The sequence below is a fragment of the Trachymyrmex septentrionalis genome, unplaced genomic scaffold, assembly GCF_001594115.1.
Source record: "Trachymyrmex septentrionalis isolate Tsep2-gDNA-1 unplaced genomic scaffold, Tsep1.0 scaffold87, whole genome shotgun sequence".
NCBI classification, from domain to species: domain Eukaryota; kingdom Metazoa; phylum Arthropoda; class Insecta; order Hymenoptera; family Formicidae; genus Trachymyrmex; species Trachymyrmex septentrionalis.
Window position 1 is genome coordinate 1,718,746 of NW_017306059.1, and position 14,043 is coordinate 1,732,788.

The 14,043-nt window shown below is 26.7% G+C and overlaps 1 protein-coding gene across 1 annotated transcript in view; it reads left to right on the forward strand.

Moving 5' to 3' along the window:
* LOC108755386 (exostosin-3) overlaps positions 1-14,043 on the forward strand; it is a 23,615-nt gene that overhangs the window by 1,378 nt on the left and 8,194 nt on the right. The window contains exons 3-19 of the mRNA XM_018498337.1: positions 17-184; positions 1,109-1,269; positions 1,384-1,547; positions 1,640-1,972; positions 2,146-2,415; positions 2,503-2,814; positions 3,004-3,160; positions 3,246-3,433; positions 3,521-3,675; positions 3,779-3,996; positions 4,074-4,308; positions 4,560-4,810; positions 7,469-7,695; positions 8,301-8,755; positions 9,141-9,309; positions 11,560-11,798; positions 13,086-13,151. Coding sequence (XP_018353839.1) covers positions 17-184; positions 1,109-1,269; positions 1,384-1,547; positions 1,640-1,972; positions 2,146-2,415; positions 2,503-2,814; positions 3,004-3,160; positions 3,246-3,433; positions 3,521-3,675; positions 3,779-3,996; positions 4,074-4,308; positions 4,560-4,810; positions 7,469-7,695; positions 8,301-8,755; positions 9,141-9,309; positions 11,560-11,798; positions 13,086-13,151 — 3,768 coding nt within the window. The remainder of the gene's footprint in view (positions 1-16; positions 185-1,108; positions 1,270-1,383; positions 1,548-1,639; positions 1,973-2,145; positions 2,416-2,502; positions 2,815-3,003; positions 3,161-3,245; positions 3,434-3,520; positions 3,676-3,778; positions 3,997-4,073; positions 4,309-4,559; positions 4,811-7,468; positions 7,696-8,300; positions 8,756-9,140; positions 9,310-11,559; positions 11,799-13,085; positions 13,152-14,043) is intronic.

Below are 14,043 nucleotides of genomic sequence, written 5' to 3' on the forward strand. Positions count from 1 at the left end.
ATTATTTATTATTTAGGTTCCATCTAATTGGAATAATCCTAGTGGAGAATATCATATCGGTTTAAAGAATCTGTATTCATTATATCCTACTAAACTAAAAGAAAGAGTAGTGGCAGAACGCAAGAAGCGTCTTTGGGATGATGGACATAAAGCAGCACTTGCAGAAGCTTCCAGACAATTACAGGTAAAATATTTTTTATTAAAATATGTTAATATTTTACATTTGTTTAAAAAATGGATTATAATTCACTTCATTCCTTATATATACTTACACACACAATTTTCCAAACTCAGGTATATGAGAATTTTTAATTGAATTGAATGTTATTAATCTCTTTGTTATTAATTATCCATCTCATTCTTTGGTTTTTTTAAAATGTATTTGAAATTTTTCAACATCAAATTGTTATTTTGTCTGTAATGCATATAAATAATTACAATGTTATTGAAATGTCACACGACGAACTGGAAATCAATAGAAATGTCTCTGAATAGTATTATAATTAGAATATTAGTTCATGTGATCCAAAGATAGGAATGCATGTCAAACCATGCGATTAAATGAGGCCACTATTTCACAACATGTCGCAGTGATCTGTATCTAATGCTATATTTGTATTTGGCAGATTGATCTATTGTAAAGCTATTGATTCTATTACATAATATCTACTTAAGCAAAGCCTATTATATTGTGAATGATACATATATGTGTAATGTTTTTATTAATTTTATGACATTTTTATAAAATAGTATAAAATTTAAATATTAATTTCTAAGTGTTCAAGAAGGCATGTAAAATACATTTAAAGATATATATTATACAATAAATTGAAAATATAAAATGTATCATTAACATAAAAAAATTTGTTAGGGGGAGGGAGAGAGAGAGAGAGAGAGAGAGAGAGAGAATTGAAAATGTATTTTATATGAATTATTATAAGCAGATATTTTTGTACCATTATTAAAATATATATTGTCCTGTTTATATGTTGTTTATTAAGTAAACTGATATCAATACATTATTCATTTTTTAAATTAATAATTAACTAATGATATAAGTTTACTTTATAAATATTAGTTATATAATATTTGTAAATATAATATACAGGAATTTGAGAATAAAAATCCACAATTATCGACTTTGGAAGAAAGACTGCAAAAAGAAGAGCTTGAAGCTCGAGTTGAAGTATTGAATAATATTGAAAAAAAGTATTGCGATGTAGGACCTACTTATGATTGCGTTGTTTTCCACGATGGTAATATTTGGAGGTAATCATATTTCGAGTATGTGATAAGCCTAAATATGCACATACCTATTTATTTAAAAATTTAAATTGCATTATATTTACTTGTTTGATTTGATGTTTATTTTTTCTATGACAGAGCATGTATTGATACTTCTGAAGTGGGTAACCTGGAAATTGGCGTTTTTCTTGGTGAATATTCTATCACGAGAGATTTTGCCCCTCTTACACAAGAAGACCAGTTAAATATTAGTATTAATATTCATGATGAAGGCAATACATTGGAAATTGTCAGCTTATGCTGTAAGTATGACAAAAATTTTGTTGAAGTTTTATAAAATTAAATGCCCGATTTTTCTATTAGAAATTTTTCTTTTAATTAAATTATATTATAGCGAGTCATGGGACACATGTTGCGTCAATCGCAGCTGCATATTTTCCTGATAATCCAGAATTGAATGGAGTGGCACCAGGAGCCCAAATTATTTCACTTACTGTCGGTGATGGTCGTATTGGCACAATGGAAACTGGAACTTCAGTAGTGCGGGCAATGATTCATATAATGCAACGTAAAGAGAAGATTCACGTTATAAACATGAGTTATGGTGAACATGCTCATTGGTCAAATACAGGTAGAATAGGAGAATTAATGAACGAAGTTATTGACGAATATGGTGTAACATGGGTTGCATCTGCTGGCAATCTGGGCCCAGCTTTGTGTACTATTGGTAAATATAAAACTCATTCTCTTTTTACATACATTCTATTATATCAGCTTCTTAAAATTTAATTTTATTGCTACAATTTGTATTAATATCATCAATATAAAATATACTTAGATGGTTTTTTGTTGTGCTATGTGTCTTGACATCTTACATCTAAATACTTTAAAAATATATAGGAACTCCTCCAGACATCAGTTCAAACAGTATTATTAGTGTTGGTGCTTACGTATCGCCTGATATGATGGTAGCTGAATATTCTTTAAGAGAAAAGATGCCAGGCATGCCATATACTTGGTCCTCCCGTGGCCCAATGATAGATGGAGGTGCTGGTGTAACAGTATGTGCACCAGGAGGTGCCATTACCAGCGTTCCAAATTTTACTCTTAGAAAAAGTCAACTTATGAATGGTACAAGTATGGCAAGTCCACATGTTACTGGAGCAGTTGGTGTGTATCGAAATTTCTATATATATCTATGACATATTAAATTTTGATATGATTAGAAAATATTTTTATATCTTTTATTATTTTTAGCGGTTCTTATATCAGGTCTTCTTGCTAAGGGTTCCTTATATTCTCCTTATAGTATAAAAAGGGCGCTTGAGAATACTGCTCTTTATGTACCTAATTTAGATCCATTTGCACAAGGCTCTGGCCTATTACAAGTCGAACGTGCATTTGATAATCTCATTTCGTGTTGTGATGCACCCGAAAGAGACGTACGCTTTGCTATCAATTGCGGCGTTAATAATTCTAAAGGCATTCATATGAGAACAGGTGTCATTGATCGTGCAAAGGATTATGCAATTACAGTCGAACCAGTATTTATAAATAGCGAAAATATAGGTAACATAATACCTAACGATTTTATGTAATTGTTCTTTTTTTTATTTTTATTATCACGATATCAGATTTCTCTAGAATAGTATAAAATAATATTTTAATAAAATGGTATACTAAAATTTTAATTAATATTTTAATAAAATAATATATAAAATAATATTTTTGTATAAATGAATTTATGTCATTTTGTAGATCCAGCACGCAAAATAGATTTTAATCTGAAGCTAACACTGGTGTGTGATGCTTCTTGGGTTCAATTTCCGACACATCTGGACTTGATGCATATGCCTCGTGCTTTTGCTATTAGAGTTGACGCTACTAATTTACCAGAAGGTGTTCATGCCACTAGGTAAAAATAGTTATTTTAAATTGCATTATTATATTAATAATTTAAAGTAATTGCAATTATAAGTTTGCATTCTTCCAATTTTTAGTGTACGAGCATATGACGTAACTAATATCGCGAAAGGACCAGTATTTCAAATTCCGGTAACTGTTATCCAGCCAATGATAATACCGAAGACTGCACTTCTTCCAGACTTAACATACACAAATGTATTATTTAAACCTAATACAATTCAACGTCATTTCATTCTTGTTCCAGAAGATGCTACTTGGGCAGGTAATATATTAAAGATAATCTTATCATAAACAATTATTTAATGTAATTTAGATAACATTATATTTTATTTTTATATGTTTAAATCAGTTCTCAGATTAAAAAGCACAGAAAAGGATAAGACTGGTAGATTTGTGATGCATACTATTCAATTAAAACCTCGTTTAGCCTGTAAAACTCTTGAAGTTAACAGAATAATAAGTGTTACATCTCAATCGGAAACTATTCAACCATTTGCTGTTCAGGTATAAAATATTTATATTAAAGATGTATAAACACATTCTTAAAAAGTACAATGTTTGTAATCGTTTAGTTTATTATATTTGTATATGCAAATAATTTTTTCAGGGTGGATTAATTTTGGAAGTAGTTATTGCAAAGTATTGGGCAAATCTTGGTGATATGTTTATTGATTATTCTATAGAATTTCATGGAATTCATATGATAAACGGTAATCTTACAATGCTATCTGGAGATGGAATAAATCGCCTTGAATTACGCAGTTCTCTTAGAAACGAAGAAGTTGTACCCAACATTTCTCTGAAAACATCTGTTCAAGTCTTAAAGTATGTTTTACTTGAGATTCTGCATCTTATTTTTATATTAATGATTATGAGATACACTTTACCATGTAACATTATAGGCCTAATGAATCGAAAATTGCTCCTTTACGAGCACGTGATATTATTCCACCATCACGACAAATATATGAATTACAATTAACATACACATTCCATTCGGCAAAATCAACTGAGGTCACACCAAATGCTGCATTGCTTAGTGACTTGTTGTACGAAAGCGAATATGAAAGCCAAATGTGGATGATTTACGACAGTAATAAACAATTGATAAGTTGTGGAGATGCATATCCGTCTAAAGTGAGTTGTTTATTTTAATATTTAAAGAATATAATGTAATATTGTATTGGATTTGTCGTTATAGAAGTACATCAATTTTTTTATATATGTAATATATACATGATAATATTTCTTTAATAATAAAAATATATTTAAGATTGTATATTTTTCACAACACTGATATAATAATTCCAAGATCTAAATATGGAACTTGGCCTAGTAGTACTACAGTTTTATTTAACATATGTGAAAATAATATTAATTTATTACAGTATACAATTCACAAATTAGAAAAGGGAGATTACACTTTGAAAATGCATATACGTCATGAGAAAAAGGATTTGTTGGAAAGATTGACAGACATGCCATTACTATTGAGTCAAAAGCTTAGTACACCAATTAATTTGGATATCTATGCCAATCAATCGCAAGCCATTATTGGTGGAAAAAAAATGGTTGCTGCATGTATTCCACCTGGCCATATTCTTCCTTTGTATATTGCTCCACTGTCTAATGAAAGCAAGTGAGTGTTTACATTTATATCTGTATATATCATATTTTTTCTTAGCATTTGTGTTATAGATATACGTAAATTAATGTAGTTTGACATTCCTAAATTTGCCAATCATAATAATAGATGTAGTTAAAGATTTAATAATTATTTGCGTAAGACTAATCTGCAACTATGAAAGTTATCTATAAAGAAAATTTTATAATTGGAACCGAAAGTTTCTAAAATATTCAAGGTTTCTAATTGCAACATTTTATCTTAACAATTTATACTATAGATTAGTTGATTATTTTATATATGTACTCATAATTATAATTTAAATATTTAAATTTTTATATATTTAAATACTCTTTTATATTGTACACACATCATATACATACTTTTGCATATAATTCATATTAAAATACATTATATATATGTATGTATACATATATACAGGATGTTTGGAAAATAATGATCAATCTTTCGTATAGAGGCAGAATGGACTAAATTGAGAAGAAAAGTCCTTAGTCCATTTTGCAATTTTCGCAATATTTAACAAGATTAATTAATTATTAAAAATTGCCAAAAATTGGTCTTCAATAATTTTTTACTCAAATACAATTTTACGAGAAGATTTTAAGAAATCTGCAAGAGACAAAAATTGTTATTTTCTTCTCATAGAGCTCTAAGAATTTTTTTTAGAATTTTTTCAGAATTTTTTAATGCTGTATTTTCTCATGTTGGTAAAAATGAGAAAATGCAGTACTAAAAAGTTAATAAAAAATTCTGAAAAAATTTGTAGAGTTCTATGAGAAGGAAAGAAACAATTTTCGTCTTTTGCAGTTTTTCTATAAAGTTGATAGTATTTAAGTAAAAAATTATTGAAGATCAATTTTCGTCAATTTTTAGTAATTAATATCTTATTAACTATTGCGAAAATTGCAAGATGGTAGAGTACTTTTCTTCTCAGTTTACTCCATTCTACCTGTGTGCGAAAGATTTATCATTATTTTCCAAACATTCTGTATATTAAAAGTAAATTATTGATTGATGTACTTTTAATATCATCTTTATTGCACACTTGTTTCATACATTGATAAATTGTATGTTTAAAATAAAAAAAATATATACTTTGAAATATTCTATCTATGTAAAATTTTGTATTTTTGTATATAAAAATATTTTGTTTATTAACTCTTAATGATTTTACAATTTGAAAATATCGTATAGTAGTATGCTTGAATGCAAAATATTATTTTAGTTTCACTTAGTAATTTTTTCGTTTTTATTTGATTATCAAGTTAAATATATATGAATGAAAATATTTATATGAACGTTTTTATGAACAAATACATTTTATGCATATGTGTGTACACAAAAAACGTTTATGAAAATATTATAATTCAATATTTTATATATATGTAAGATGTTTCTAAGTTGATGTCATAAAATTTACACACATTTTCTTTGACCAATTTGGTATCCCTTTTTCTTGTAAAAAGTTTATTGGAATTTTTTTGATATAATTCTTTATTTTTTAATATCAAATATGTTACATTTAATATTCATTTTTATGTTAAAATTTTATTAAAACGAAATTTTCTTAAATTTGTATAAGTAATTTTAATTTTCCGTTTTGAAATTCAATTCCTATAAAGTTTTTTAGTTTCTACTGCTTATAAATCAAATTATAAATAAGAAAAATTGTACACACACACACACACACACACACACACGCGCGCGCGCGTGAGTATGTTTAGACAAGAAAACATCATTTATTTAGAGATATTTGATAATATAATATATTAATTAGTGCTGAAATGCTACTAAGATAATTTTTTTTCATCTTACATTGCAGCACTGAAAACAAGTGAGTTTATAATACAATTTTCTATATACTTTGCATTTGAAAGCTTTATAATAAAATCGAGGACATTTGCTATTCAGTTATATGACAACATATTTTTAAATGCATGTTTATGTCTGTCTTTAATCAAGATATTGCATATAAGATACAATATCAAGATATTACTTATTGCAAAAAAAGGTACATTTAAAAAAGGCAAATTTACATAGGCAAATTTTTATTCCTTTTTCATTCTTAGTTGAAGCAGATACATCAACATATATCGGATAAGTAATGTCAATTCTGATCTATGTTTATTCAAACAATACACATATATCAAACTTATATAGCTAATATAAATAAGTTTTATAAAAAAATTTGCCTACGTATATATTAAAAAACTTTCTACTACTTTCAATTAGTTTGACGTTACTGTTCTTCAAAAATGTTGCAAATTAAAAAAAATTTCTTCATAGAAATTTCATATCTATATTTATATAGTTGTTTCTTCAAATTTGATTGTCAACTTTTATTATTTGCGAATATTTTATTCCACAAGAAATGATTTGACTTTTTACATGTACAAATTATGCTTTTGTCTGTTAATGTAACGTATTAGTATATGAATGGAGTGTATTATTTCTCTGCGAGATTATATTCTGTTATATATATTATTACTATTACGCTCTTCTTACAGTATTCTATTTTCCTATTCTATTTGGCTTCAGCATGTAATACATGTAACAAAAATAAAATAACAAAAACCTGCTATATTTATTATTAAAATATATATTTTTAATTACTTGATATATATTATATATTTTTCTTTTCTTTTTGCAAAGAGTATCCAAATACGCTACCCCTGGTAGTTATCTTCAAGGTACATTGACTTTCTGTAAAGATGATATTGGAAAGAAGGTGGATAGTCACGTATTTAAATACATCATATCTGAGCCTACCAAGAAAAATGTCAGCCCTACTGCTAAATCTGAGAAAGAGAAAACTACAAAATGGGATGAATACCAGGAAGCATTAAGAGATTTAAAATGCAATTACCTTGCTAAATTTGGTAATCTAATATTTAGATATTGTAATATTTAGATATGCAATAGATATAAATTTAGAGCAATTGCTTAATTGCAATAGATATAAATTTATGCAATAGATATAATTTGATATTATTTAGTTTAGTACTATCATATATATATTTTTTATCTTTTTTTCCGGTTTATATTCCATCAATTAGCACCATCAATAAGTAAGTTGGATTGAATTAAAAATGTGAAACATTTATGTATTTTTCTCCATAATGTGAATATTTATGTTCTTTTTTATATCCATATAAGATACATATGTTCTTTCGAGCATGTAATTGCAATTGTTGCATTTTTATTTAACTTTCTACAAATATTTATATGTTAAATATGTATCCATGATCAGTTTTTATCCTTTTACTGTGTTTATAATAAAACGAACTATTTACATTAACAGCATACATAATTTATTTGAGAACACTGACATTTGTTATCATATAATATAACAAATCTAACATGAATATCTACATGTATATGCAAACGTGGTCTTTAATATACATGACATTTATTATATATATTATGAATTGAAAATTTATTTTTACGAATTAATACTAATGAATTCTGTTCTTGTTTGTAACAGAACCCGGTGATCACACCAATACATTGTACGGAGAATTGAAGGGTGCCTTCTCAGATCATTTGCCTGTTCATACTGCCATGTTGATATCGTTGGATTCTTCGGAGGCACGGCGACATGTACCACAAAATGATCTTTCAGAAAACGCTATTGCGTTTGCTAATCAAATAATAACAGTTGCTGACTCTGTGATCACTAATATTGATCAAGATAAGTTATTAGCATATTATGGATTGAAAAACGATCAGCGTCCAGATGCGGCTAAAATCAAAGTAACTATGGAGAAGCAAAAGAACAGTTTGATTGAAGGATTAGTGAGAAAAGGCTGTGCATTGGCACGATTGTATGTACATGGAACAAAGCCTGGGGAGGGAGATGGATCCTTCGAACATTTGCTTGAAAGTGTTACACATCATTGGCAAGAAGTACAGAAATTCGCTGAACCTACTGACAATAAGGTAAAAATAATATTATTATTTTTAAAGCCATCTTTTAAAATGTACAAAAGTAATATATTATCCTTATAGGAAAGATTAGGAATATACTTTATTTAATTTTTATCTTTCCCTTCTTCAAAGGGTAAAAATTAAATTTCTATGTTTTGTTAAATTTTGAACGAAAGACAAAGTTAGAAAAATGAAATTTAATGAATATTTTTCTCTAATAAAAAGGACGCTTATTAATAAAAAAAAAAACTAAATTTTACTTCCTCCTTTGAAGGAGTGAATTTTTCATACTTATTTAGAAACTCCGTGTATACATATCTCCACTCGAATAAACGTTAGATAATTAATAAGTACATTATAAAATGATAAATAAGATTTATTTCTATATCTTCTTTAGGTTATTATTTTATCTCTATGGCATGCACACATCAATAATCATTATGGACGTTATTTGAAATTATTGACACGCTATTATGAAGAAAAACAATTAAAAGAAATTGATGAAAAATGCATTGAAATTGCAAAGCTTCTGGGATGGGAACATTGGTCACGTCTTCTTACCACAAGTATACCAACACGTTACCCAGCTACATATAGATCATTCTGATCACTGGTGAGTTTATTTTAATCTTAAATTTAAAAAAATATATAACAATACATTTTATAAATTATAAATAGCATTTTTTAATCATTATCCGTTCTTTACAATATATCTATATAATTATTTGTTTGATTAAAATTTGAAGAAAGTTTAATTGGATGTTTTTTATAGAATACTATATAATATAAAATTTATATGTTGCTTTCAGATTTAATGAATCCATTGTGCGAAAATATGATATATATAGAAGATTTATGAAAACAATTTCCACATCTTTGTAATAACAGTGACAAATACAAAAGACAAAATGTTTATTTGAAACAGAAGTCAGGTGTAATATACGTTTAGAAAAATATAAATTTATTCATAATAAACTGACGATTTAGAGACTAATTACAGTGCTGAACTGACTTAAAATAAATCATATTCATAACACGCATATGATTTGCTTAAAAAACTGACAAATTTTTATTGGAAATAGAAAACAAATTTGATGAAAATTTTACAAAAAATATATATAAGAATGGTAAAATATTTTATTCGCAAGAATTAATATGCTATTAATATTGTAAAAGAAAAATTGACGAGAAGACTTTAATTTGAATGAGTACTTAATTAAAAAATTCTATATTTTTAATGTCAAATTGTATTTTACAATGTCAATTTAGAAATTTAAATTTTTAGCTAACATCGTGTATCAGTTTCTATTATAATGCAATGTACGTCATTTGATTTTTATCATATTTCTATTTTTACAGTAAATTATGGCTACGTTATTCACTGCGAGTACTGGAAATCTATTATTACATATATGTACCATAGATTTTTCACTACTCGCAAAATAACAGAACGTAGCCTATATGTAAATATATAAATATGTATTTTGTTTTTACATTCATGGAATATATTTCCACTTTTGTGTTATTTTGAGCATAATAGCACATTAACTAATCTTGAATAGATTATTAGTTTCATAATTGTAAAGTCATATTATTTGCACGTGTAGCACAGACGCTTTTATATCTCTTATCTTATAAAACATATATTATCATATACTTTTTATGATAATATACATACATTCGCATATATTTGATATATTATATTTGAAACTGAATTTCATACATTCTTTTTAAGTGCTAAATGCTAAAAGAATTATTCATAGGAACAATATGCTTTTTATAAAAAAATAAAGTAATGAAATTTATATCATTTTAAAGAAAAGTCATATTTTGAAACGATCGATCAATAATCAATATGTCACTGCAAGAAATGTCATTATAAAGAGAAATTCAATTAATAAAATGTGTTTTGTTATGAAGTATAATAAATATCAAATAATAACTTTCTCTCGCTCTCATTCATTCTCTTATTAAGTAAGCTGGAAATATGTTCTGGAAATATAGATTGTAAAGTACAATATATTAAAAAAGCTGTATTGCTTTTCTAAATTGTGCAATTATTTCGGCAACAAAATCATTAAAAAGTTATTTTTAGATGTCAATTATTATTTTAAGGACAATATAAATTATACTTTTTAAAAGCCGTGTACATTACGAGTTCTATTCGTCTTCTTCGTTTTTCCTTCTCCAAAATGATTTTCCGGTTCATTAAAGCGGATCACAGTAAATCAGTTTTTTTATACATATACATTATCAATATTTGAATATCTATAATATTATACATAACATGAACTATAGATTTTCAGTACTAGTAGTGGAACATAACTTAAATCGATTAATTTAATTGCTGAAACAATTAATTTGTATCTAATGAATGCAGCTATTTTTCAACATACAATTATAACCCAACTATTATACAAAATTTGGCATCCAAAATGTCTTGACTTATATATATATATATGTACACATTAAATCTTTTTGGAAAGGACATAAATATGAATCATAAAGAGATGTATTTGGTAACAAAATTAATAAGTAATGAGAAACATATGGAATAAAAGATACTTTTGTAATTATGACTTTACCACCACTATTTAGCTGTCACTTTCCGTCATACATGAAAAACTGTTTTAATAATGAAGTAGATATATTATGGTATCAACCTGAATTTACACAAAGCCGTTATCCACCAGGACAAAAACGTAATTATTATTATAATTAACTTTATTATTTATATCAAATGGAGAGTATCTGTATACTGACATATCACATTATCACAATAATACTTATTTTTTTATGTACTGAATAATCCCCAGTAAGTGAAGCCTGTACACTTATATGTTTACTTGTGGCTGTACGAATTTCAAGAGGAAATGTATCGATTTATGATATAGAAAACTGTCCGAGATTAAATATTATTGTGGCAGAGGCAATAATTGAGGGTAACGCTATTCATGGGTGGCTTATTAAGAAAAGGCTTATATCACATCCGTATTTGAATACCGAAGATGCTTTAAAACATGGAGGCAAGAGCTTAAATATATTAAAAGAATGGGTATGATAGAAATATTTAATATGAATGATATCCTAATAGACCTAATACATATACATATACACACACACACACACACATATATATATATATATATATATATATATATATACAGGATGTTAGTTAAATATGTTGCCATACTCAACAGAGTGATTCTTTGGTTTATTTCAAGTAAAAAAGTCCATATAAACATGTGTCCTAAACGGTTTAATTTCCAAAATAAAAAAAATTTAAACGTGTAGTAATAATCTTATTTGAAAGAAATACAGCTTGAACTAGTCAAAAACTAATCAAAAACAGAAAAACAAAAACAGGCTTCAGTTCTTCTGATGAAATAAAACAATTAGATGAATTGTTGAAAATGTACACCTTGCGCCATGATACATCCATCGAGCCTTCTTTTCAAAGATGACGTACATGCTAAAGATACCAGATGTGTTACGTATTGCCTTGCAACTATTCATTTTCATTCTCAATTGGGGTGGTATAAACCAATGATTTCAGATGCCTCCAAAGGAAATAATCCAAAGGATTTAAGTCCGATGATCTAGGAGGCTTTGACTTTGACTTTGCCACTTTGTTTACGGTTGTGCGAATGGTAACTCACATGAAGCAAGGCATATTTATGCAGGAAGATATCTCCAACGCAATTTTCCGTGTCGTCAAACATTTGCGAATTCACCTGCATTTCGGAAACTAAGCCATTTAAAATATGGCAATATACTTAACTACCATCCTCTGTGTGTGTGTGTGTGTGTGTGTGTGTGTGTGTATATATATATATATAACTGTACACGTGTATAAGTTTATTAATATTCAATTAAAAAATTATTGATTTCTTATTCAACTATATTTCTGAACAAATAGAAAAATTTTTGAATATATACATCTTACACTTGAATAATATATACATAATAACTTTCTCACAGAAGTTCAATATCTTTCATGAGGAGATAGAAACAAGCCTATACAAAAATATAAACATATTTTTACATGAATGGTACAAAAATCCAAAATTTCACACTTTGTTTATGCTGCTTATCACATGCGGACGTACTATATTATTTATATTTCAAGAAACTACAAGTAAGGTAAGCACACGTGTAGCTATAATTAATAGAAATCAATTATATGGTAGTCTTAATTATATATCCATATCTTAGTTGATGATCGTCTAAATAAATAATCAAATATAATACTTTTTGTTTTCGACTAGATTTATTTTTTTAAATGTTGACACATATAATTAATGATCATCCTGTATAAATAAGACCTAAGTTTTATTCATAGGTCACTTTATTTGATTCGCACAGTCACACTACAAATAACTCAAATCATGGATTAGTCATAGCTCAGGTAAGTAAATTTGAGACTTTAATGAAAACTAAAGGATACAATGTCAATACAAATATTATATTTCTTTTAATAATTGGAAAAAAAATATGTGATGCAGACAACTATCGATAGATTGGAATCATTATGCAATTGGTATATTCAGGATGTATTAAAAAATTGTTACAATATACACGCTAATAAATACGAATTAGCTTTCTTATATTCCTATGCACAATGCAATGGCCATAATAGAATTTTATGCGAATGTAAAAAATCTTGTAAAATGTAATCATTTTTATAACTAAATACTGACGTATTTTATTAATAATTATATTTCTTGCCGATTACAAACTTAGAAAATAAAATAAATTTTTTTTTAACTTATATAATAAATAATACACACGAAATATAATTGTGGACTTTTAGCAGAACTTTTTATTTAATATTCATTTAAACACATAGAGATAATATACACGAAATATGGTGTATATTTATTCAGCAGTTTATTTAAACAGAGACGCACTGAATAGATTGATATATTTATTTACATTATGTACAATTTACTTTCTGTTTCTCCTAAGGCTGGTAAAACAATGTATTGTCTGCACAATGCTGAACTTATTAAGGAAGATTATATTCGAAAATGATATTCGAATATAAATTTCCTTACTTTCGAATAATAATATATTATTCTAATCTATTATTCTATTTTGAATAAGTTTAGCATTGTGCAAACGTATATCCCTGGCGATATGTAACTACATATAATAATAAGTTTATACTGCTTTATATATTTGTTGAGATTTTCTCCTTTTGTCTATTTTACATTATATTTATAAAATTTAATGAAAAACGCGTGGACGAGATAATTTTATTCCAAAGTTTTCGTTTCACAATTTTATATATTATATAT